The sequence below is a fragment of the Choloepus didactylus genome, chromosome 8, assembly GCF_015220235.1.
Source record: "Choloepus didactylus isolate mChoDid1 chromosome 8, mChoDid1.pri, whole genome shotgun sequence".
NCBI lineage: Eukaryota > Metazoa > Chordata > Mammalia > Pilosa > Megalonychidae > Choloepus > Choloepus didactylus.
Window position 1 is genome coordinate 95571591 of NC_051314.1, and position 27960 is coordinate 95599550.

The window sequence follows — 27960 nt, forward strand, 5'->3', positions numbered from 1 at the left end:
GCCATGTGTAACTATTGAAATTTAAATTAATTACATTTAATAAAATTAGAAATTCAGTTCCTCAGTTACATTAGCCACATGTCAACTGCCCATATGTAGCTAGTGACTACGGTACTCAACAGCATAGATACAGAATATTACCATCATCACAGAAATTTATATTGGACAGTGCTGGTCTAGACCATTTTTTACATAAATGAAAGGATTGGCTTTAGGTTGAGAAATTCCATTTGCTCCACAGTTGGTCCAAGTATTTGTATAGCACATGATCATTAATGCTACTGAAAATGTGGATCAACTAGGCCACAGGCCATTTGACAGCTGTTCACAGATTTAGTCTTCTGGTCAAAGTCCCAGAATAGCTTCTGCCATACTTAGGACCAAAGTCAATGCAGAAGACTATATTTTATTTTCCTATATTCCTCAAAAAAAACATATTATCCACAGCACTCAAATTACTCCATAGAATGTTGGGCAAACTCAAGGGAATTCACTCCAAAATAATTTATATTTTATTTCATAGTATTTGGTCAATTTTATTTCATTTTGAATTTATCCTATAAAGCCTATTTTGTTAAGAAAAAAAAGGGGGGGGGGCAGAAAATTTTGAAAATGTATCTCATGTCTTTTAAGAGACCCATCTACACTGTTAGATTACTCTAACTCAAACACAGGGGAATCAGGAGAGACAAGATATAGAAATCAAAGGCTTCTCACTGCCAGTGGGCAGGATTGCTGTGGTTTTTTTTCTTCTCTAACACATGAAATAATGTAATTAAATGAACATTTTGTGGGCATTGCAGAAATACCTTGCTGTTTTGCAATTTGTGGAACACAAAGATAATATTTAATTGATCCAAGAAAATCTAGGAAGGTTGGGTCTTCCAAAATCACTATGACTTTGGCTTCAGTTTACAATAACAGCCCATTTAATTATCAGCTATCACAAAACATAAAACGAGTCATTATGATAGCTCATTGAAAGAACAAAAAATCTGAAATGGCTTCTGATTTAATGGTTCTAGTACTGAGAACTCATCAAAATAACTGCAGACTATAAACAACATTACAACCATTAAATTTATCTTATAAATATCAAACATTTCAAAAGGAGACTGAATTTTAAAGCATACTGAATAATGTGCCCTTATAAAAAGGAGACTCAGTTTAGTATACCCAGCTAATTAAAGCATTTAATAAATGGGGGAAACCCACCACTCTAAATCTCTTGCTAGTACTAGAGAATTCTCATTTGTTCTTTCTGAGAAATAATCAATTGAAGGGCACATTTTTCTTCTTTGTTCTTTCCCATCAATTTTAATGGGTACAGAACATTAGTCACACAAAATGTAATGGGACAAGAAGATGGATGAGTACATTTGGAGCCACTAGTCACAGGACAGAAAACATCCTGATGAGGTGACTGTGGCAGCCAGAGATCAACAATATGGCCTGGGCAATATTAAGTAGGTGAAACTACGCTGCTACATGATTTGGTATTAGCACTCAGCAAAATCAATCTCCAGACACAATTTATCACATCTCCATAGGACAGACTTTCAAAGCCACATTCTCAAAATACGCTCCAATGACACTGCTAATTCAAGAAAATGATTTAAACTAGCAACAAAGTGGATAAGGAGAAGCACTACTTCACCTTATGGAACCTGACCTTGTTTCATAAGTGATTAAAATTCCTTTGGAGGGGAAAATTTTATTATAGCCTAGAAATTATGTCCACACAGTACAAGATGAATTGGTGTATGCAGCGGATGCTGGCTGCCCAACGACATCCCACTTTAAGGACCAAGGCCCTCATTCCCCAAGCTGCTGTGGGCAGAGGTTGCTGCAGGCTCATGGCTTTTTCCACTTGGTAAACTGATCAGCAAAAGGGAATTGCCTTGTGCAAAGCTCCACCCACTCCCCAGGTGCAGCCACATCCAAAGATTGGACAATGCAGGAGTGCAAAGGTGTGGCCTGGTTTCTTTGCCTCACTTGGGGACAACTCTCAAGGGCCATCCTAGCTTCAGGGCTCCCCCTAAGTTAAGCTGAGGCCTCTGTTGAGAATGCATTGCAGTTCTACTTTTTCCTCTGCCATTCTACTGCCTTCACTTCCACAAAGGTCTTGCTCCTGAGCTCATTCTCCAACAAGCTTCCCACATGCAAATCGGTCTCAGAACCTCTTTCCAGAGTCACTTAACCTAAGACAGTCTATACAATAAAAGGCCTATTTTCCTTTGTGCAAGATAATTTAAATATCCGGCTAAATGTAACACCTACGGACACAGTTAACAATTGGTTACTTACTAATTAGCTCATATCTAGTAACATACTATTACTTTGTTAGGAGTTGCAAAGACAAAAAGATTTTTTTTTTCTGACCTTTTAAAAAAGTTTAAAATATATCACGTTTAATAGTTTAAGTTGGTAGTTTGATTCTAGTAGGTCTCTATATCCCCATGTAATCCAGTAATTGATTCAGGGCCTAGGGTACTAGTCGTTAGCCAGGACCATTTGCTTTCTGGATGATTCAAGGCAACATTACATATTATATGACCATGTCTTGCTTTATCTTATGAATACTATGATTATTTAACAAAATTTAAGTAGATGTTTCTCTCTTTACCTTCTACCACTTCTACCTTTTTAGTTATTTAGCCATTTTAGGACATTCTGAAAGCAATTACTTATCACAAGATAGTAAAAAATGAAACGTAACATATTTGAACAATATCAACAAGAAGATTCTACATCTCAAATTAACATTTTTTTTCCCTTTTTTCAGAATTTTTTGTGAAGTGTGAATCACAGATAATATTGTCCAGAAAGCTGTGAAAGCTTCAAAGCCTTCATAACAAACTTCAAAGTAAGGAGCCAGTTTTAAAAATTATCTTCTGGCTGTTGCGGAAGATGAGAACTAGGTATTTGTGGCAGAAGAAACAAGAGGAAAGCACTCCAGAGCAGTCATCAGCGCATTGGTAAAATGATAATACTGTTACTGGGTCCCTCAGTGACGCCTGCATGAGACATCCTGGTCACATTCATCAGTCAGAGACGAGTGTCAGTTACTCGGCCAGAAAATGGTAACTCATCAAGAAGACCATTGCATGACTGTGATCTTAGGAAGATGTTGGACTGGGGTGGGGTGTTATATATACCATTTGCTTTAAATTCTTTTATAACTCTTGTTTTTACCAGTTATGAAACCGCTTTTTTAGTTTTCCTGAAATCTAGGACTTCGTTCCTTTGCTTTCAAGGTATTGGGATGGCAGCAGAGATTTACAAGGGAACATCTCCTGGAAATGCCCTGACCAAGGTGGTGGACTGAGATGCTTCAGGGATCCATTCCCCAACAGAAGCTTTGAAAAATCAGTCAGAACTGGCAGAAACATCCTTCTTAAAGCTCTGGAAAAGTGTTAAAGAACTGCAGGAAGAGGGTGAGTCATCAAATTAAGAAAAAGGCTACTTAAAAGTGGCAGGATTGCATGGCTCAGTGTGGAACTGGCCTGCTCTCCCAATGTAAAACCCTGGCCTCGGTTTCAGAGGCAGCAGAGTTACCCTCATGCACATACTGGAAACATGTATGTCTGACCCAATCTGTCTGGTGGTGGCCTGAGGGACTCATGGTCCCAGAACTTGCCATGTGTGTAGAAGGTGGCTCATAGGGCTCTCCTTCAGAGAGTAGTCAAGAGGCTGCCTAGGGAAAGGGATGCAGTGCCATGCCTAGGACAGTGAAGAAACTGTTTCCTAGGGAAGACGGGACATCTATATCCATGGAAACATGGGAATTCCTAGGGCCATGTGCACTTGCCCAAGACAAGATGTGTGCAAAGAAAGGATCAGGGAGCCCTATGCTTTGGCCTCAGTCTATTCTCTAAACTCATTGCATGGATAAGCTTTGAAGGACAGCACTTATACAGTATTAAATCTGTAAAGACTGAGAAAGGTGTTTTCCTTTTTTCCTGCCCTTTTGTTGTTGTTGTTGTTAGCTCATAGCATTCAATAAAAGCTCTATCAAACACTAGCTGGATACCAGCTTAAGGAACAGACCCCTAAGATTCTAAATTCCAATGATAATACCTTAAAATATCAAAATATCCAGGTTTCAACAGAAAGCTACAAAACAGGCAAAGAAACAGGAAGCAATGGCCCAGGCAAAGGAGAAGATTAAAGCATTAGAAACCACTGATGAAGAGGATCTTACCTGGGACACACCAGACAAAGTCTTTAAAAAATGTTCCTAAATATGCTCAAAGAGATAAAGGAAAACATGAACAAAGAACCAAAGGAAATCAGGAATATAATATGTTAACACAAAGAGAATACCAATAGAAAGACAGAAATTATGAAAAGGAACCAAACAGAGCTGAAGGCCATAGTAACAGAAATTTTAAGTTGTCTAGAGATGTTCAATAGCAGGTTGGAACTGGGAGAAGAAAGAATCAGTGGACTTGAAGATAAGATAACTGAAATCGTCTAGTCTGAGGAGCAGAAAGAAGAAGGAGGAATAAAAATGAAGAGAGCCTGAGAAATCCAATGGGATACAATCAAGCATACCAATATACATATTGTGGGAGTCCCAGAAGGAGAAGAAAAAGAGAAAGGGACAGAGAGAATATTCAAAGAAATAATGGCTGGAAACTTCCCAAATTTAATGGAAGGCATGAATATACACATCCAAGATGCTCAATGAACTCCAAACAGGATAAACCCAAATAGATCCATACTGTGATATATTATAATAAAACTGTTAAATGGCCAATATAAAGAAAGAACTCTGAAAGCTGCAAAAGAGAAGCAATGTGTAACATACAAGGAAGCCTCAAAAAGATTAAGTACCAATTTCTCATCAGAAACCATGGAGGCAAGACAACAGTGGGTTGGCATATTTAAAGTGCTAAAAGCAAAAAATTCTATATCTGGCAAAATTATCTTTCAAAAATGAGGGAGATATTAACACTTTCCCAGATACACAAAAGCTGAGAGAGTTCATTATGACTATACCAGCCCTACAAGAGATGCTAAAGAGTTCTGCAGGTTGAAAGGAAAGTACACTAGACAATAGATCGAAGCTGCATAAAGAAATCAGAATCTCCATTAAGAGAACTGACACAGGTAAATATGAATGCTGGTTCTGTTGTATCTTTGGTCTGTAACTCTGCTTTCTACTTGTACAGGGTCTAAAAGGAAAATGCATAAAATGCAATGATAAATCACTGGTTTTGGACTCCTAACGTATAAACATGCAATTTATGACAAGTACTACATAAAGGTTGGGGAACAGAGCAGTACAGGAACATAGTTTGAATATACTATTGAAGTTAAGTTAGTATCTAAATAAATGAGAGTGTTATAGATTTAGGATGTTAAATTTAAGGCCCATAAAACCTACAAAGAAACAATCAGACAATATGCAAGCTTATAAAGTCAGAAATTAGAGTACAGGTTGCTAGGGGCGGGAGGCAGGGACAGTGGGCGTCAAGTTTCTGTTTGGAGAGAAAGGAAAGTTTTATTACTGGAAGGTAGTAAGGTTACTGCAACAGCAACATTGTGAACATGACTAATCCTACTGAAGGGTATTCTTGGGAGTGGTTGAGATGGGAAAGCTTATGTTGCATGTATGTTACTACAATTAAAAAAAAGAATGAGCAATTAAAGGGACCATGATAATTAAATGCACTATATGATCCTGGATGGGATCTATAATAGAGGAGAATAGGCCCAAAAGGACATTTTTGGGACTTATGAAAAAATCGGAATATAGACAGTAAGCTATATGTCAATATTAAATGACTTGAACTTGATAACTGCTCTTGAGGTGGTTACATAAGCAAATATCCTTGTTCTTAGGAAATGTACTTGGCAGTATTAAGTGTTCAAGGAGCATGAAGCATACAGCCTCAACTCAAGTCATCAGGAAATGTAGTGATAGACAGACAGACAGATGGACAGATATAAATATGGACTGATAGATTAACAGACAAAATTGGTGGATCTGAGCATCTGGCTGGATAGGGGTACGTTGGAGTTTTCTGCATGAGGTTTGCATTATTTTTGTAACTGTCTTGTACTTTTGAAGGTATTTAAATAAAAAGATTTATAAGGTTACATCAATATAAATTCATATTTAGCCTAGTTTTAACAACTTTTTAATATTATTCAAATGGATCCCATAAACCTGAAAGATAATTGACACAGATTCCACTTAAATATATCTGTTAATAATTTACTGTAAATATGACTATCATACATATGAGTCTGTAATTTCTATACATTTGGTGAGGTTACTGATATTAGTGACTTTCTATTGTTAGAGGTAGAAAAGACTAAATTAAGCCATCTGGTCTACACTAATTTAGGAGGAGCTATTTTCTATGACTTTTTAGTCAAAATGTCATATCCAATGAAGTGTGATTATATTGAATGGAATATTGCCACTAACTTTTTCCCAATTCTACTAACTGCACTAAATGTAATATGATGTAATTTGGAAGAACTTTCAAAATTTTCACTTAATTTTTAAATAATTCTTGAAGACTGAGTAATTTATAATCAGGTAGAGATGCCACCTTTATTTATAGCTCTTAAATGACCCCCATAAACAAGAGAGTGAAAATATCCTCCTTCCCTCCTTCACTCACCCTTCAGATTTCCCCAGGAAATGGATACATATAGTCTGACAGGGAAAATATGTTTGGCACTTTGGTCACAGTTCAGAGATAATTTTCTTGGGAGTGGGAAATAATTCTGGTTAAAAAAACTTTTACAAATTTACAAACTTAACCTCTGCCCTCTACAAGTTTGCTGTCTCAAGTTATCTGTGGGCCACTAAGTTAGATAATTTCCTGTAAAAGCTTGACTGATATTGGGTATATGAGGGGAGATCATCTTTACTCTTGTTATATTCGGCATGGCTCAAAGAATATCCTAGCCTTTTTGAGTAAGAAATGTTAATATAAGCAAAGGAAATACGGTGTTATCAGAAAGTTTTACTTTTAGCTTATAATTGAATGGAATAAATTTTATTTAGAGCTTAAAGGTTTCTTAGATTACCCTTTGCTTTATATGATCTTAATTGGGATATGTGTATTTGGAGAAATTCTCATTTTAGTGCTAGAGTAATTATGAAACTAAAAATATCATCATCAAGGAAAAATAAGGTGTCTTCTAGTATATTCTACAATATCACCTCAAAGTCTTTCTGTACTAAAGAGTAGCACATATAAAATTTATAGCTTAACAATTTAGTAAATGAAATTGATGGACTTAAATCATATAAAATAAAAATAAGTATGTATTAAATCATTCATATGCAAAATATCTAATTCAATTTTACAGCATAAAAGGCAAACAATGCAACATGATATTACTAGATTCATAGTAAATTCATTTAATCTCACACAGAGCACTGTTTTGCTTTTTGCAATGCACATAAAACATTCTATTTTAGATACCCTGTTTTAATTTTCATCGATACGAAGAAAATCACGATCACTGTGACTTCCCATGACACTTCATTAATTTCTTTCCCTTTCTCTCTCTCATAGAAGTAATACTATGCCTTGTACTACAGTTATCTGTGTACAATTATATTACTGAAGCTGCATGCATATTGCTGAAGTTAGTGGACAGTGATCCCATCTGATCCCTTGAGGACAGAGATCCCATCTTTATTCTGCTTTTGTCACCTTCCTCATACTGGTCTGCAGGCAGAATTCATTTTCCATTTAGTCATTCATCCTTTACTCAAGAATCATTTGTATGGGTATGGGTTAGGGTTGGCAATGCAGAGATTGAAGACGGGGTTTTTGCCCTCCAGAGATTCAGAGAGCAGCAAAAATTATAAGCAAGTAAACTGAGAAACAGCATCATTTGCTATGTTATGACAAATATAAACTCTGAGTACTTTGGAAAGCAAAAAGAAAGAGGCTATATGAGCTTGTGGACTCCAGGAAGAATTCCTGGGAAAAGTGACACCTGACCCAAGGTTTGAGGAGGGCTACAAGTTAGGCAGCTGAAGGAAAATGGGGAAATTCTTGGAAGAAAGAACAGCTGGGTTCATTTGCTGGTTTCACAGCTGAAGAATGAAAATTCTATCATTTTCAATTATGAATGCAGATGTTGAGATAAGGACGTGCTATGCTGGGTCCACCTAAGCCTTGGCAATAAAATCTTCAATTTCAGAGAAGAGGTCAGGAAAGGGGAGGGCAGTATGGATATGGATGAGAGAAGGACCAGAGTGTTTTTTGAGCAATGTGACAACCACTTTTCTCATTCTAAGATATGTAATCTCCCTATCATTTGATCATTTGAGTATGTCTGAAATTGGGACATAGCTAGCAATCAATATGCATATTAAATCAGGCAGCATGTCTGCCCAGCCCCCCCCCCCAAGTTGTTATTAAATTCGAGGGTGAGCCTTACAGTAAATAGCGTATCTTAAAATAGATGGCATCTTCAAAATCAATAAATTATAACATGTATAGTTTCCTCAATCATCTCATCCCAAAGAGAACTCAGTGAATACTAGGGTCAATAATAAAATAAGATTTCCTTTGTGCTTGCAGTTGTAGCTATGTCCTTACTCCTATTCCTTGATTCAGTCTGTATTAAAAATCTGCTCTGAGCTAGACTCTATGTGAGGCAGTAGTGATGCAGAAAAACTATTTACAAACATGGAAGCATTTGATTACATTTCAAACTGTGAAGCACACTTTGGGAAGAGTGACTTACCCTGTCTTGGGTTTCAGAGAAGACTTCACAGATGGCAAACCTTGAATTGGGTCTTAAGAGATCAGAGATTTTACAGGTGGGGTGGTGGTGGTGGTGATGGAAATGTTACTCTAGGCAAAGAGGACTTTATGTTGAAAGGTAAAGAGATGGGAAACATTACATTATTTCCAAATAGGCAATTATAATTTGGTTTAACTAAAATTTAGGCTGTTAGGAAAGAATGAGGAAAGATAGTGGATTATGAAGGCTATTTAATGCTAGGCATGAGTTTATTGAAAAGTGGCAAAAAGCTTTCAAGATCTCAAAAGTGAGGAGTGACAAGTCACTTTCCCATATTGATAGGGTCTCATAGGATAGCTGATTTGATTTACGCTCTTAAAACAGATAGGGAAAGATGCAGTGGAGATAGCCTTTATGTGGAAAAAGTGTATCTTCTGTAGACCCTTCCAAGAAGAAATTTAAAGAGAATCCTTTACCATTTCCCTCTCTTATTTCTGCCCTTCCATTTCTTTTTCCATATCACAAAAATCTGAGTGCTTACTATGTTCCAGGTGCTCAAAATTATGGATCAGTTCAGTGGAAAAGTATCAAGTACTCAAAGGGAGTGGGACATCTGGAATTTATAATAAAATGAGCATAGGCTTTGGCATTAGGCAGAGGTTGGTTCAAATTCCATTTGATTACTTTGAGCCCTGGATTTTTTCATTTGTAAAATGCGACAATATTACCTATCTTATAGGGTCACTGTTAGACTTAAATGACATCATAACTACAAATGTTACCATTTATGGCATGACTAGATGTATTATGCCTTTTCAATATATGAACTCATTTAATACTCAGTGAAATACTTCAAGGTTAATACTAAGCAATTAAATAAAGGCTTATTGAAGTTAAGTGGCTAGCTCACCGTCAGAGAGGAAATAGCGGTTATTGTCTCATTCCAAAGCCTCTGTTCTTTCCACTATGCAGTGTATCTCCCACATACTATATTATGCCTTAGTATGCACTCATCAAACATTAATACTCAATGTGCTAAATTAGTAAAACATTCTCACTATCTTCCATGTTGTCTTAACACAGAGGTTCACAATTCTATAGGCAACCCACTTTCAAACATTACAAAAATAAATTGCTAAGGAAACATAAGAGCACACTTAAAATTAATAGAGGAGTACATGGTAAAATCTGTCCAATGCTGGTCAATTTAGCATGGCTGTGCTATTTTAAGTAAAGAGCCAAGAAAACAATATTTACACATATTTTCTTATTTTAAATTGACTCTAGCCTCTAGTTGATTGCATTTTCAGGGTGTACAGTGGCCTGTGCAGACAATGGTAACAAGTCCATTCATTTTTGCATGTTGATTGAGACTCTCAAGTACCCTCATCCCATCTCCTGCTTTGGTCTGGCTGGTCCTCTTACCTTCCCCCCAGATATGTCCTATAAGTCATAATTCTATGCCTTTGCTTTTACAATACATCCTGGACACTAAACACATTACCTTCAACTGAATGGACATGCGATAATTATGTTGAATTAGCAAATGAACATTCTTTCCTAATCTAAGCTGTTCAAAATAATAATCGCCTAAGCTATTCAATGATGTCTCTTAGACTATTCCTGCCCTTATAGAACTGTCCTTTCTCTGCAGTGTTCACTGTGTTAGGTTCATACTTCCTGCATTTGTCTTCTAATTGCTTAATGATAAAAGAATGCTTGAAGTTTGTTTCTTAGCTTATGCTTCTTTTGTATTTTCTATTAGTATTTAGCAGAGTGCTGACTTCAGAGTAAGTACAGAGTAATTATTTGTGGTAATTCAATAAGAAATACTCTTTCCCAAACTTTATTTACTCTTAAAAACACTAACATCCGAATTCTACTATGATTCAATTATAGGAAAACACTACTATCACTGATTACAATACTAGTCTTTCGTCTATGGATTTATTATTTTTAAAATCATACTAAGTATTTTAGAACTTCTCTTTGTTCACATATCCTTAAAAGTGTTGTTGTTGTTGTTGTTTTTAAATTAGGGTACCTGAAACAAAATGTTAAGCGACTTGGGAGTGAAAGGTTAGTTCAGAAAAATCTAATTTCCACTGAGATGAGAGCAAATTTCTAAAAAGCTACATAAAGCAGAAGGGGGGAAAAAGAAAGGTTCATAAGGACCCAGACAACCATAAAGCAAGATTTACAGCTTGTTACAGAATGGTACAAATTAGCAATTAGATGTTATATGTCGAAACACAGGAGAATACAGGGCTGCTACCTTTTAAGCTTTTTGTTGAAGGAAACAATGAACTCTTCATAAAAACCTTTTAAAAGCTGTTATTCCACATTGAGTTTGATAGAATTAAGAAATAAAAAAAATTGGATACAGCTGGAAGGGAGATGGAGAAGGGACAGGTTATATTGATGACTTTGGAAATGTTGCATTTAGATGTGAAAAACACAGCTGCACTTGAATTACCTAGGATTTGAAATATGAAAACAAAAATACCACCCAGTGGTACCTAAACCCTCAGGAGTCACAAGAAGGAAACACTTCTTAAGAATAACAAGAAACAGTTACATTAGGTTTATATGGATATGATAGGGATAATAGTTGGGGAAAAACAAGAGTGTCTGAGAAAGTCTAAATGATGGAGGTAGACCCTATTCTGGGCACCCTGATCACCTTTCCCCCATTAATTATAAATGTTTCAAGGGCAGGGATCAATACATCCTTCATAGAACCACAATCCAGGGCCTCTCCTTGAGGACCTTGTGATTTAAATCTTGAGCCTTTCTTAATCATTTAATAAGATTGATCAAATACCTATTAAGTGACTTGTGAAAATTCAATAAATGAAAATCTACTTATATAGAATGAATGTGCTGGACAGCAATTGACTGTTGTGGTAGGATTTTCACTATGAATTAATCTGCAGAAACAGTTCCTCTGGTGAAGTTAAGAAACCACTGTTTGCTAAACTTATGCAGCTCATTTGTTACTATCTAACATGACTGTAAATGATAGCAAATGCGCATATGTTGTCATTACATAAATCAGATAATGTATTTTAGAAATATTTTCAACAAAAACTGAAATTAAGAATTTTCTAATCAAATTATCCTACTTAATCAGCAAATTCTGGTGAATCAGCATATCCATTGGCTAAGATTTTAGCAACACAGCACACCTGTGTACAATGCGGAACCAGTGGAAATGTTTTGCTACAGTATTTCATATACATAGATAGGCAATTAGAGATGGCAAGCCTTCTTTGAGGTCTAGATCAATTAAATAAATGGTGAAAATATAAAGCAATTTAGATGTATATATTCTAATAAAATATATAACATTCAGATCCTTCTAGGAGGGAAAGGAACTTCAGATAGCAAACTTACCTAAATTAATGACAACAATGTAAAAAAATATATTTATAAAAGGTTTTTTGAATATCAAAAACACTTATGTTCAAGTTTTCTTCAAAAGTTTGGGATAAGGTAGATTCCAGTAAAATGCACATATTTTATTGTTGTTTATTTGTTGTTTTATTATTTATTATTTTTTGTTTTATTGTTATTGGTACGTGAATATATCTCAATAAAATTGAATTTAGCAAAATCACTGTATTATCATCACTATCTGAATATCATGGCACAAGATGTGAAATTAGTTTATCTTACTTTCTAAAATAAAAGGAATGATGACTTTCATTTTTAACATTCTCAGTTTTAAGTAATTTTGCATTTCCTAAAAAAGAGATAAATAACTGAGAAAAGCTGTACCTAAAATATATGCAAGAACTCTCATTTCTCAGAGTAACTTCTTGGAAATAGAGTCGACCTCCTCTTTAAATCCATCTCTTTCTGGATTTTGCCCAAATATTTTCACTGAAATGCTCTGTAATGGTTCCCACTGACCTCTGTCTAGGTTCTTCAGGTAGCAGACTCTCAGATAAAGCAGATGAAGTTTAGTCTATAGGATCTTTATTAAGGAGTGTCCTTGGGATGAACATTCATGGAAGGGAGAGGAAGGAAGCAGGAGTGGGCAGAAGGAGAAACACAACTTTGATGCAGGCCCAAGAACAGCTACAAGGAGCTCACAAGCTAGAATGGCCCTTAGGTATTCCCCACAGACCTGCACCGATCTGACACTGGAGGAGGGCCTACTGGGAAGATTGGTGACCTTGGGTGAGGCGGCCCTCTGAAGCTAAGGCAGTCCCAGAAGGCGCTGATAGTTGAAGGATGTCTGCTGACAGCATTCCCAACAGTAGGGGAATAAGCCCTTCCTGAAGAGGGATCTGGTAGCACATTGCATAAGTTCTTAACTTATTAGATGTTCTAGTGTGTTTAACCAGGCTGGCCACTCTCTTATAGAAACTCTCCTCTTGACTTCTCCCACAACTTTCTGCTCATTCTCTTTCCTGCTCTATAAAAATTTCTGTGTTCGCCTTTTCCTTCCTGTTTCTCAAGATTACTTCTTTGGCTCTTAACACTCCTCACTGTTTAGTTTTTCACCTCACATTTTTACCTCGCTGGGTTGGCTCACCCAACACACACATATTTGCCATGTTTTTGTTTTGATCATCCACTAGTCCACTGCCCACTGAACATCACTTTCATGGCCCATGAATGAACCCAACAGCCTTCTTTCCCTTCCCCAGAGCCTTCTTCCCTTCTCTATCTGCAAATTTCACTACATTAATCCAGTCTCACAAGCTAGAAACCTAGTGGATTTACCTTCTGAGTCTCAATTTTGCCCTCCCTTTTTCATTCTTTCTACTACTAGCTTAACTTTTCCAACAGCCGCCTAATAATTATCCCAGGTGTAGTCTTGCTGCAGCACACTACCCTCAACTCTACCCCACTTGCTCCCAAATATGCAACATAGCCAAATCCACATTCTAGTCCACTACTGGTCTCTCTCCAAAACAAAACAAAACAAAACAAAACAAAACAAAACACACTACTACTTTACTCCTCAACCCAAAAGCATCAAAGCACTCCCCTTTGTCCATAGGTTTAAGTTCAAACTCCCCACCAGGGCAGAGGATACCCTCCAGGGTCTGGTTTTCCCACTGCTCTGTCCATGACCTGCAAGCCTGATTCCCACTTTAGGCTTTAGTAGCACTGACTCCTGGGATTTCCCTTGAGCCAAATACAATCACACCTATCACCTGTTTCCCAGCTCTATGGACTTCTCTACCATCCCATTTTTTAAAAATTTCCTCTTCCTTACCCTCCATCACTCCCTAAATCCCAGCCATGTTAAGCATCTTGATTCAGTGCTTCACTGATAACATTATATGGAAAGTCTCTGTATGTGTCCCTCTTCTGGTGCTATACCATGAGTTTCTCAAAAGCAAGGACTGTCCTATCTGTCTTTGCATTCCCCATCCAGGACTTGGTGCATACTGGCAATAAGAGCTTACTGAATGTTTACTGAATTGAACTGAAAGTCTAGAGTTTAAGGCACCTGCTAGTGGTTGAAAGAAGCAAGACATTGCAAGACATTATTGTGATATATCCTGTTTTGTTCTTCTGATTATAAGGAATGGACACACACTCAGGCAAATTAAAATAAATAAGGGTATACTGTAAGAATGTACTAGAACTAGGAAAATGAGGCTACTCAGGACTTCCTACTTATTCTTTATGCTTTATACTTCTTTTTCATAAGACCCATGTGCTTTATTACTTAGATGTCTCTGATTTTCTTGGTAGGTCTGATCCTCATAAATCTCGTGGACCACAAATCTCAAAGCTCCCAACTCTACTTAAAGCCTCCTCTCTGTCTGCATTCCTTTGCATCCTAATTCCATTACTAATGGCCTATTTCCCAATATAAATTTTTGATTCTGAAAAAATCAAATTGAACCTTCAAATTTATGTACCCAGTTCCTGTCTCTGATTTAATAATCTGTTAAGTATAGGGTAGAGAGGAAGGCAGAGTGATATGGTCCTTTGTCAGGACTGTAGATGGGGCAGTTTAACTCTAAAGAGGCTGAGGACTGAAAGCCATTGTGGGTAGGCTCTAGTGAGTGTCTGCTGGTGGAGGCAGGTGTTCTTTACCCTCTGATCAAGCCTCTGACCCTGGCTTCAGGGAGTTTACAATTCAGTCACATGCAACTGACTATAATGCCATTCAGACAGACATGTAAAAGGAGCTCTAAAAAGTGCAAACAAAATGCTATGAGAGCTCAAAGGTGAAAGAAATTAATTTTTGTTACCAATAATTGCAGAAAGTTCTGTGCTCAAGAAAGCATTTGAGTCAACTGGATAGGATATGTACAGCTAGAGATGGAAGAAAACAGACGGTGGTGGAGGCGGATGTAGAAGGCACCCTAGAGAGGCTGAAGGCACTAAGTTACAAGAGTCCAAGTTGGGCTTAAACAGAACAAGAAGACTAGTTTGAGAGATCACAAATTGCATTAGGGGAAAAGCAGTAAGAGAGCCAGAAAGCCACTTTAGGTCACTTCAGGAGGACCTTGAATACTGAAATAAGGAAAGTTTACTTCATTTTAGGGTAATTGGGAGCCTTGAGTATTTTCTAAAAGTATTATTCCAGCAGCATCAGTAAGGGTGGACTAACACACGACATATTCAAATTAGAAAAGTCTCTCGGTAAGTTCTTAGCACAATAGCAGAGAGAGTTAATGAAAGGAGCTGTGACTGAGGGAAGGAAGGAGTTCATATCAGGGAATGTGCAGAAGTAAAATAACCAGAAATGTCATTGTGTGGATAAAGAAGGCAGAATTGCCTGTTTTGATTCACTGATTTTGAGTTTTGTTGATAGCAAGAAGGAGGATGGCACTTTCACTAGTGCTAAAGCAGGTGGGAAAAGGCTAATGTGTGGGGAGAGTAGGTTAAGAGATTATGAATCAGATCCAGATACTGTGAGACAAAATACACTTTTAGGGATATAGGGCAGCAGCCAGAGAAGGGAGATTATGTAAGATGCAAGAAACTCATTGCAGAAAAGAGGCTTTAACATATTTAAAAATTATGGGATGGGATCTTGTAACTCCTCATTAGGTTTCTATGACAACTAAATAAGATGATGCTTAGAAAAAAAGTGGTTAGCACCCTAGAGTACAGTAACTACTTAACATTAGCTGCTGTCAATAGTTGTTGCTGTTGTTGTTTTGGTTGCTATTTTCAGTGCAGGTTTTGTTTCAGTTTATGCTACTAATTCAGGGTTGCAGGTTATGAGGAGACCTTACAGCTAAGCCAAATCATTACAATTATTAAAGAATTCTGTACTGGGCAACAGTATCCACTTAGAAGAGAACAGCCATCACAGCAGTGACATTGCCTGGAGAACTAGCAGTAATTCTACTTCTGGTTTTCCTGAGATTGAAGATAATTTCTTTTCTCTAGTTTGGCAAAGTACATACACAAAAGATGAATCTTGCATATCACATAATGGACTCCTATACACTGTGTTGTGTTAACAGCAATGGACTTTTTAATATTTTCCTCCAAATTTTAACACATTAATCAAAATCAATGAATACTCCATTGATAATTTCCATTATTAAATCAATCAAGAAGTTATGTTTGATTTATGTGTGAAAAATCAAGCAAAGAAGTCAATATGTTTAGGTATCACCATACACTCTCACTCCAAAATGCATCCCTTAATGGGTCAGATGCCAAACAAGCTGTTGTGGCCCACCCATAGGCTCTTAGTCCAGGTGGTTGTTTAACCAGATTAATACAAAACAGGCATTTCAGTAAGTGTCAATAGAAGGGCATTGTTCAAATTACCCATTCATTAATTCTTAAGAGGTTAACAGATGACCTAATGTGAAAAAATAAATCACCACTGAAAACAATTGTGTCCTGGCACATTAAAAAAGTTAATGGAAACATAAAGATGCATAAGGGAAACTACTTGGTATGAACATTACTACATCTACCCAAACCCTAGATTCTTGCATCTATGTTCATAGGCACCTAATTGGCCCGACTCTATCTGAAAATAGCTTCTGGAGGTGACATTTCATTTTGCCTGCCAATTGAAAGTCTTAGCTCTTCCATAGGAGCAGAACAATCAACAAAAAAATCCACTTGACCTCATTTCACATCTAAATGCATCGTTCCGATTGTTTCACTAGCCCCTTCAGTGAGCACATTTGCTTTCGTTTATTGCAGTTATAAACCTAAAACTGTATTCTACCTGGCCCATATAATCAGATATCTCAGTCTAGAAAGGAAAGGTGAAAAATTTCAATATCATGATTCTATTATAGAGAAATAAAGATTTTACTCTTGGTCATGCATTCAGTATTCACAGCTCATCTTAAATGATCACATCCCCTGGTAACATTAATTTGCCTTAGGTCTTAAAGATAGGACAACAAAAGAAACAAAAAGGCAGGTGATCTGAATTACAAAGCTGAGAGTAAATATGATTTGAGTAATCAGGTGTTAATGTTTGTGTGGGCCAATTCATTTTAATATATCAGCTAGAAATGCTCAAGTCACTCTTGTAAATAGTATCCTCTCTTATCGGGGCAGCTATGTGCCTTCCTGAACACCTGGTTAAGAGCATGTTCACTTTCCTGTGTGCTCTGGCTGCCTCTCCTCCAAATAAAAATAGAAACTGGTTTGCAGCAGCACCACATGGAGCTCCAGTGGTATTATATGAGCCTCTCAGTGGTTTCCTTTGATATCTTATCTGTTCCATTAACTCAATAAAATAGAACTCAAAGCCCGAGACAAACTGTAGGAGGGATCCCCTTGCAAAACACATGCATGGCCTTTAAGCTAGGGTTTTAACTTATCTAATCAAAGCCAGCTAAATGGAAGCTAATACTTCATGTTTCGCCCCTTTTATTAAAGATCATAAGTACTGCTACTCAGGAGTAGGGAAAATAAAATAAATATATGGAGGAGTACAGGTAGAGGCAATAAAGAGTGTGGTTTATCTTTTTTCTCAAGATTTAGGAAGCACTTAAAGGCAAAACTCACAGACCAGCATTTTAAAAATCCACAACAAACGCTCCTTATCAAATACAATGGTCCTCTCTGGATGTGGCAATCCTGCTCCGTTTCTGAGGCTATTAACAGCTTAACCTAGGCACAATTGGGGGGATGCCACCTACCACTTCTTCCATATTATACTTTTATATCAGTTTAGTAATTCACACACACAAAAGAGATAGATTCATCTACTCCCCAGATTCTCTGCCTTCACTAGGAAAACAATAATTAGAACTAAACTCAAAGAACCAAACTCAAGGAAAGTGTTCCACCTAGAGACTGTTTTCATGAGTCAAAGTGGATGAGAGCCTATCGAGCAAATGAATACTATTTTAGCCTATCCTTGCAAGTTTGTAGTAAAAAATGAAGCCAAAGGTATTGTCCCTGGTGTAATTAACAATGTTAATCTTCTTTTTCCTCTCTATGGTGATAAAGGAGTCATTTTTATACTTAATTAATGCAGAGGATCATTTTGGAAACTGGCTAATGAGCCTCTGATCACATTACCATGAAAATGTGCATTAACATTGCAACTGAGGAGGCTGTTTCATGTGTAGCAAATCCACTTTGTAATTAGCCCACTGTGAAATGAATCACGTAAGGGGAAATCTGAGGGACACGGTGAGGGCAGTGGACACTTAGCTACTGCTGTGCCCACAGACCATCAGCATCCCCAACATTGTCTTTCATCAGCAATATTGTCTGAAAACAAAACTAGCAGCACTGTCACACCTGGGACAAACTGGTAGAAGGGAGAAATAAACTTTATTTTGCCATACACGAAATTTGGACTTGAGCATATACCCCCAGGAAAATCTGCCCAAATTGAATGATGAATTAATAGAATTCTACTTAAACTATGAAGGCTGGTGGATATTATTTATTTTTATTGAAAAAAGCCCTCAGATACACACTAAAGGGACATCTGAATTTATACACACCTTTTTAGGTCACATACAGAGATTATAATAAGGTCTTGAAATTAATTTCTAGTGATAAACAGATAAAAATTATTAAAAGGATCCAAGTGGCAAGAAAATTTCTTTATCTCCTTTTGAAGCCAAGGCATATTGTATATTTTTCCTTAAATACCCAAATTTATCAGGTCTTCTTTTTAATCCAAAGCAAAAACTCCTAACTAATCAAATTATTCCTCTGACTAATAAGATTTGGCAAGAAACTTTTCCTGTCTATTCAAAAATAGCTGAGATCATAGAGTTATTAAATCCCAATATTTATGCAGACAATAATAGACTAGATTTTCAAATGTCAACACTATTCCAAAATGAAAGAGGTGTCTCAAAATATTACAGACATGGATCTCAGTGTTACTCCTCTTACTTGACTGACATCTTGGCAGGAGATACAAAAAATGTTAAAAAGCATCCCACAGGAAGTCATCTGAAGGGGGAGTGGCAAAGAAACTGAAAACTGCCACCTAAAATCAAAATAAAAAGCCCCAAACCAGCAATGTCTGCCTTCAATTCTGAAAACCAACTGAAAGAAAAAATAAAGCTAGCCAGAATTCATTTACCATCTCTCAGACAAAAACACAAAGCCTGGCTTGTTTAGTTGCTGGTATTAGACCCTGCACTCACCTGGGAAACTTCATACAGCAGTTTGTAGTGTTCCTCTCTTTTCTGAAAAGTGCACAAATTGCAGCCCATTCTAAGAAGCAGAGGGAAAGAGCAAATCTTCTAAATTCCCCAGAACTGAAAGGCAAGTGAACTGAAAGGGAATCACCCTCCAGACTTGACTACTGTTTTTCATCAGTCACTTCAGTCCAGAAACACAGACAAACCGCTGTCAGCTGGAAGCACAAGCCAGAGTGGTGTGTAGCAGCATGCTCTTCTTTGCTTTCCCTAAGTATCTTGCACTCACGGATACACACACAGAGTTTCCAGTCAGTTCATGGCAACACTCCCCCTGTCTCTGCATCACTGCACATGACTACACAGATTCCAGCTCATGAATATTAATAGTGCCTCATTGATTATTTATGACAGAACATGTTAGCAGGGAGGGGTGTCATAGCTGCTGCGGATAACAGATGAATATTCACTAATTAAGAAGCAAATGTAGTGTGGTTAAACAAAATTCACTTGTGTCAATACCATCTCTGTTTATCAAGGATAGAGGGGTTGAGCCTAGGGCATTTCAAAGAAGAACACAGACTTAATTTCTCCAGCTTTTAATATGTGAATAGGAATTTCAGAAACAGAAATATACTTAGTTCACATCTCTATGTTTTGAAACAATCAGAAGAAATATTTTCAGCATTATTAAAATCCAGTGGAAAGCAAATAAGAGCAAATACTTACATTTAGAAATAAAGACAGAAGCAAAGGAGGTGGGGGGTAAGGCATTAAGAAAACAGGGGGAAGGAGGTGTCATTCAGTGTTTTAATTCTAAGCCTAAAAAAATAAACTGAATTGTTCATATATTAAGGTCATTAATTACTAAAGAGGAAATAAGGCATGTTTTCTCAGTCTAAATAAAGAACATTAACCAGTATGAGTAAATGATACTTGTATAGATAATAAATATTTTAATTAGATAAAAAGGGGATATCTATTGAATGAGAATTTGCAGCACTGCAATGCACGCAGATCTATATTTACAAATTAGTTAAATACAATGCCTGTTCTCAGAAAATTTTCAAATGCATATGGTATTTATGATAATTTTATTAAAGTCATATATAATATTTCTGAAAACTGACATTGGTAATATTTAAATTCTAATGTAATGCACAATGACTCCATTTGTGATTCTATATTTAGAGTTCATAATGTATAAAGGTGGAGACAGATATAAAAACTAAGCTTAGATGTTTAGATACTAGAAATAATGCATTTAATTTCACACACTCACAAATATATATCTTGTATTGCAAGCCAGCAATTTTTGTCCCTTAAAGATACACTACAAACAGCTAAAGCAGATAATAAAAGGCAATCCCTTTTGTTTCTATGCTGACTTATCCACAACCTCTGCTAATTAAGAAGTATGTCCTTGTTCCAGCACATCTTTAAACTGGACAGGATAGCAGGTGGGTTCCAAAGCAAAAATAATTACTTGGAAAACTGATGACTCTGGTTAGGAATTACATTGGATCTTGAAGATTTTTAATTGCTCAACACTTACGTATAACTAACTACTTTTTGGGGTCCAATTCCTAAAAGTGCTTTGTCAAATGTTTAGAATCGATAACAGGAAATGATTCTAATGAGTACTAATTGTTAACAAATTAGCTTTGCAACTAGCAACACCTCACCATCAGCAAGTAGCAAGGAGATGAGCAATCATCTGCTGCTTATCAGTCGTTTCCCTTGGGATGTAATAATCCGATTTTCTGGGCCTAATTTCATGTAACAGTCTGGATGAAAGCCAAGCTGAGAGACCTACATGAGAAGGGCATCATAATTGGGAACACTGCAAGTTAACAAAGTTCACCAGGACTTCTGGCAAATCAGAAGCCACTTGCAGTACATATTAATTAAGGCTTGATTCCTTTATGGAAAGAATGTTTTCAAGGTGGTAACTAAGGGGACTTTTATGAAAATCAATAGTGACCACCAACAGAAACAATTTTCTTGGGTGCAGTTATAAAATACATTTGATGCTTTTGAAAGTTTTAATTTTCTTTGAGTCTCTATACCACTTTCTACAAAGTATTCTTATGTTAGAGTTCACATCCTCAAAGCATGTATTCACTGTTTCTTCAAAGGCTTCTACATTGTGGGAATTCTTGATTCCCAGGTATGTCAATTCTAGACTTCAAAAAGTCTGATCAATCAATTGAGAATGCAGTAAGGCAAGGATGGCTCACTCATCTATAAATGAAAGTGTTTGCTTCTTCCACTGATATAATTTCTTTATGTGACATGTTTTCCAAGCGAAATAGGAAACTTAATTATTACAGTTGTTGTTACTTATCAGAGCTTTCATTTCATAGTACTTTACAATTGGCATGAAAAAATCAACAATCACAGCTTTAAAAAATATTTTCTTGGTCATCAAAAAGTAAAGAACGAATATAGTGCAGTAAGCAATTTTAAATTTTGGTAATTCTTTCAGCAATGTTGCTTTGCTGTTCTCTTTATTCATTATTAGTCCCTCTGTCTTTTTGTTTCTATCTCAGGAAGTAAGGGAAGCTTCTCCAATCATTTATCAAATGTTGCCCTTGGCCCATTTACCCTGAAAGATTCCATCTTCTGCTACTTCTACTACGGGTTCAACACATAGAATTGAAGGGTAATTTAAGAAAAGAGAGGTTCATAATTCCAGGGTTCTCTAAAATCCATTCAAATAGAATGAGGATAGGTTTTCCAATGACTAAGCCACTAAATCTTTTATTGGAATATAATGTTAGAAGTAGATGGGGAAAAATGCATTAATCTGAATAATGTTTTAAAAGTACAAATCAATTAGATATCTATCTTGGGTAACAATAATTTGGTTTAATAATGGGGTAAAAAATAAGCAGAGAATGGATAACAACCTTCCCAAATCTCCTCAGAATAAAAATTCACCAACGCGTAAAAACATATGTTGGATATGTATTTCTAAATACATATTCATTTTAACAGCCTTTAATTTGTGTGAATTTAGTCCCTCCCAATGCAGTGGTATTCAGAATGCGGCACATGTTCATCAAGATCTAGAATGACATAAAGAGGCTAAACTGGTAAGTGAAAGGAAGAAATCTAGCATTCATCTTGCTTTTCCTATATAAACTGTACCACTCAATAAAGAGTAGATGAGGAGTTATCTTTTATTCCAACTAATGAATGAAGGACTGATAGAGTTAGAATGCGATCATTCAAGCAACAGAATTAACTGATGGATCTAAGTATTGAGAATTAACGGTTGCTCAAATGATACAAACACACACAAAAGAGCTAAGTGGGCATCATGAGCTCCCTGATAGAAAAGAAAGACACCACTCTTGCCCACAGTGGGCAATTTACAGGCAATACAGAAAGCAGGAGAGTGTGTTAAAATACATCATGAGTATCAGTAATGAGTGATCAGCCAAAATCAGGCTGTGGGAAAATCTATACAGATAGACACATGATCCAGTTTCCTCAACAATTAAATTACAAGGGAAAAAAATAAGGAGCAACAGAGAGCGGTAGATGATGGTGAGGAAGCCTATAGACTGAAAGAGACTTTAAAGACATTAAAAAAGACAAGCACTACTAAACTGTATTTTTAGGTATGCACATTTGGGTGATAAAATCATAAAGAAAAGTAAGGAAACAATTACCATATAAGTCAGGATGGTTGTTACACTTAAGGGGGAGAGAGAGATGACTGTGATCAGGAAGGGGCACAAGAAAGCTCCAGGGGTGACTGACAAAGTTCTAACTCCTAACTGGGTAGTAGTTACTGGCTGTTCATTTATAATTCATTAAATGGACCTTTATTTTACATTTTCTATGTTTTTGTTATATTTGACAACAAAACAACTACAGATTAATTTGCAAAAGAGGTTGTGCCTACATCCCAGCCCTGGAAGTCAATCCAGTACATAGTCACAGGTCTCTACTAAGAGAGAGGTAGAAAGTCCAAATAGGACGATTTTGAATCACCGATCCCCTTGTTGCTGTGACAGTTACCATAAACTGTACATGATCTTTTTCTCTATCACCTTTTCCATTGATTCTGGTCTTCTCTTTCTCATGCTGGTTTAGGTCAGTAGGTGACCCCACTTTCTTGCCCTTTAACCTTACCACTGACATAGGTGGGCCTTCTAACTAGGCCCACCAGCTACCTTGGTACCTGGATTACAAATTTCCATTTCAGTCCCAATCCTACATTCATTTTAGGGAACATTGAGACACCTGTGAATATTAGTAGATAACTTTGCTGCCTAATATTTTGTAACAGTTAATTTCTTAAGTTCAATCATAAAAGTAAAGAACAAGAGGCTCAGGGAGAGACTGTGACCTGCTCAAGGTCAAACTGAGTAAACAGACCTGAACTCAGTTCTTGAATTACAGCTTCTGTGGTTGAATTCAATAACCAACTTGCTGAGCTAGCGCTCCTGCAGAAGAAACTAGAGCTACATCAATAAGTCTTTACATGATGACTTAGGAAATGAAGGACAGTGCTTTAAAGTGTTGGAATTAAAAAAAAAAAAAAGGATAATCTTTAAATCTTTAATCTTTAAAAGACAGGTCTAGCCTAAAATAAGGGAAGTAATTTGTGGTTAAAAATGCAAACTTTATCAAAGCACTGAAAATTGTTTTACATGTCACAGCTAAATAACTTCAATCAGCTAATACCCCTCAATGACCAGTAATTAGGAGTTACATCTGATTGCACACTAGCTGATCAAGTCATCCCTGTTTGTCAGGGACTTTTCTGGTTTTAGCACTGAAAAGCCCCACATGCCAGAAACCCCTCAGTCTTGGACAAACCTGGAGGAGTTGGTCACCTGGGCATCTCTTTCAACTCCCAGCAAAGCTTCAGCTGCTGTGTATGGGTCCCCATCTTCCAACATTTGCCACAAATATAACCTCATCCTGCTTGTTCTTCCTCAGCTCCACAAATCAGTCTATTGACACACCGTGGTGCAGTTTGAATGTTCCCTCTCCCTGACTGCATCAGGTAGTAGTCATCTCTTCAACCTCTGAATTCTCGGTGCAATTTTTCCATATCCATCTCAAGGTACACATCACTTCTGCTTTACATCATTTTTTTTACACGTGCTTTGTCCCTCCTATTGGACATGTGAGGGCAGCAGAAATGGGAAGGGATCTTCATCCTCCTGACACCCCTATGACGGTGACTTTCACAGGGCAGGCCTCCAATAAATGCATTGAGTGAACAGACGCAGTTGGAGATAACATACCTGAATTTGGCAGAGTGACATAAATTTATGTTTGTCTTTCTATGCATAATTTCCAGGTGACATTTCCCGCCAATCAGGGCTGCTTTAAGTTAAAAGACTGAAGAACCACGAGCATAAGATGTATTTAACTCGATTCACTTCTATAAACATTCATTTGGGAGTCTATGAAATAAAAGATTCTGTCACAGGTATACAAATGAATAAGGTATGACTATAAATGTTGCATAAGTTATTTATGTATTTATATGTACATAACATATACACGTTTAAATTTGTATTCTGCATCACATATCCGTCACTTATTCACTTATTTACTTATTCCACAAATATATGTTGGGCACTTATATGCCTGATGGTACTTGAATGCTGGGTGTTAGGAATTTTATATCATCTTATTTGATTTTCACAATATCTCTGAGGTAAACATGTCAGATATTATCCCTTATTTACTAACAAATAAATCATTAGATGTTGAAATTCCCAATGCCAAGAGACCTAGAGCCTTTGTCATTTGACCTTAATCCAGTTTTTTTTTTTCCTACAACACTGTGCAATATCAACTACTATCATAAATTTATAAAGATGCTGCTGGTGACAGTCCCCATGTGTCACCCATTTGCTTGGGTATTAACATAACCAAGTATCCTTTTCACATTGTGTTCCTAGCTGACAATCTTCAATTTGCGTCAGCAGCTATTGCTTGTGGAACTGAGACTGCATTAACCAACTTATGAGCTCTTAAGAATTTTCAAGTATTGGATTAGACTCCAATGGAAGGAAAGGGCATGGGATTGCAAGGAAGAGGACTTGGGTTCCCATCAAAGCTTTGTCACTATTTTCTCTGTGGCCTTGGACAATTTACTTACACATTTTGAGATAATATTTACTATGCAGGCTGATTGCAAAGATGAAATGAGGTAACATAGATGAGAAGAGAGTCATAAATTGTTACATATTTTATCTATATTGATGTACTGGTTAATCATGGTTCTGGAGTCAGACTTCCCTGGGTGACGTTCCAGCTCCCCTAATTTCTAGTTATGTTATGTTGGGAAAGTTACTTATTCTCTTTTGTTTGCTGCTTTCTCACCTCTAAAGCAGGGATAATAATAGCACCTACCAAACAATTTTGCAAGGGATAAAGTTGTAATGTTAGTACATGTTCGATACATGTAGTGTATTACAACAGAAGTCATGAGAGTAGTAAAATAATGCAATAATGACCCTATTTCAGATTTCTGTATGTCAGGTTATCAGCCTTTCATTTTTATCATAATCTCTATTACATTAATAATCTCTATACATGACCTTTATCACATTATTTGAAATTTACTTCAGTGAAACTTTATACTCATCCTTCTGTGATCTTGTTTGCTATTATACATGCATAACTTCAAAAATTGGTTTGTTTCCCAGCCCTTTGTATAAAAGAATAGTGCTGCAGGAGGTACCCCTTTCGTGTGTGTGTATGTATGCACACATACATGCACATACACAACTGCACACACAAGCACACATCTACATTTTTTCTGTGTGAAGAAAGTAATGTAATATATTCTAAGCAATACCCTGGCATTCTATTAATTTCTTTGAATGAATGATGAGTTAGTAATGTGGACATAAGTGCACAAGAAACCAGTGATAGTATCTGAAGCAAGATTCATGCAATTATGAAACAGGTACTCTGATAAGACTGCTTTGAGAAATATTAAAGACCATGAATCTAGCTCAGTATAATATTGGCCTTCTTGATTCGATAATCCATCGACCAACTGACTATGTGCTTTCCAGGTATCAAATGTCGGAACTGACACACTGTTCAGCAAAATCATAAGTAGTATTTAAGGTTTCCCTGGAACACCACATTATCAATTTTAATTCTGAAAAAGTGGTCTAGTAAATGCTCAGTAAATACTTTTATTAAACCAATATTTATTGAACTACTAGTATGAATGGAGTATGGTGATAATTTCTCAACATTATTGAAAATAAGACCTGACATTTATTTAGTGCTTTCTGAATATCATGCATTATTCTAGAACTATGTGTGTTAATTTCATTTACCATATCAACCCTCAGAGGTATCCACTACTAATATCCCCTCTCAATAGGTGAGAAAGGTCACATGATTGGTAAATGAGGGAGCCAGAACTCAAACCCAGGCAGTCTAGATCCGCTGTTTAACCAGCACATTACACGGCCTGTCCTTCAGAGATAGTCATTGTTAAGACAAACGCCTAGATGGCTAGAAGGGGGAGTTCAAGTGATGCTTGTAGCACAATGAGATTTGAGAATTTCCCTGAGGACCAGAAGTGTAGTCTAAAATTAACTCCCAGATTCCACATTGTGTCCTGTCATGGATGCATAAAACAGATTGAATAAAACCTAAACAATTTCAAACCTTACTCCACTCCACCGGTGATGGTATATTGCTGCACTGAATATATACCAATAATTTTAGAATGATTTTCCTTCTTAATATTTATTATAGTAGGGAATATATGTACCTACCACAAAGGGATTTTGTGACACTATCCTTTACCAGGTGCCTGTTCCATGCAAGTATTCAATAAATATTAGCCAATATTTTTGCTACTTAAAATATAATATGCTGAATTCTCATAGTTATATTATTGTGAAGATAATCAAGAAAACAATCATATTAATGGGTTGCCTACATTATTATAAATGTCTGGATGGATATTTTTGAAACATCACTTTTACTCTGTTTATCTAAGATAAACAGCCGGGCAGGGGCAGAAAAGAGCCATATGGTTATAGTAGGTAGGAATTGAGCCAAGACAAGGACACCTCTACTTCCACAACAGTTTACTGAGTATCCCTTATTTACCACATCTTGTGCCAGCCTGTAGAGCTATGGTACTTAACTAGGGGTGCACACCAGAATCACTTGTGAACATGTTTTTTCAAAGTGTATGTGTACAACCTCCATCCCCAGGGCTTCTAAGACAGTAAATCTGGGGTGGGGACTTGGGATATGTATTTTTAAACATTCCATTGTAAATCCAGAGTGTGCAACCCTGTCCCCTACTGTAAGTCTAGATGTAAGGTGTGAAACCAGACGATATCTTGAATGTCTCCTAACCCAATAATTTCTGATATGATTACTTATATGATTATGAAGATCACTGGGTCTTTATTACTAATTTGAGAAGAGAAGTAATATTTACGAAGCACGTACTATTCTAAGTGCTTGAAACCTCACAAGCTTCTCAAAAATTCTGTGAGATATGTTATTTTTATACATAAGAAAATAGGCTCAGAAATATTACATAATTTGATCAAAGTCACACAGCCGGTTAAGTGGCAGTGCTGAGATTTAAACCTAGATGTGCTAAGCCCCTGCTTTTCCAGTAAGATTT

The 27960-nt window shown here is 36.6% G+C and overlaps 1 protein-coding gene across 2 annotated transcripts in view; it reads right to left on the minus strand.

The window, feature by feature from the left end:
• The window catches only part of PDZRN4 (PDZ domain containing ring finger 4), a 408504-nt gene that overhangs the window by 127613 nt on the left and 252931 nt on the right, over nt 1-27960 (minus strand). The window contains exon 1 of one of the 2 annotated variants that reach the window (XM_037846353.1): nt 19314-19382. The exons of the other annotated variant lie outside the window; for it this stretch is intronic. Within the exon in view, the coding sequence (XP_037702281.1) occupies nt 19314-19382 (69 nt within the window). Of the gene's footprint in view, nt 1-19313; nt 19383-27960 lie in introns of those variants that run through there. 2 annotated transcript variants of the gene reach the window in all.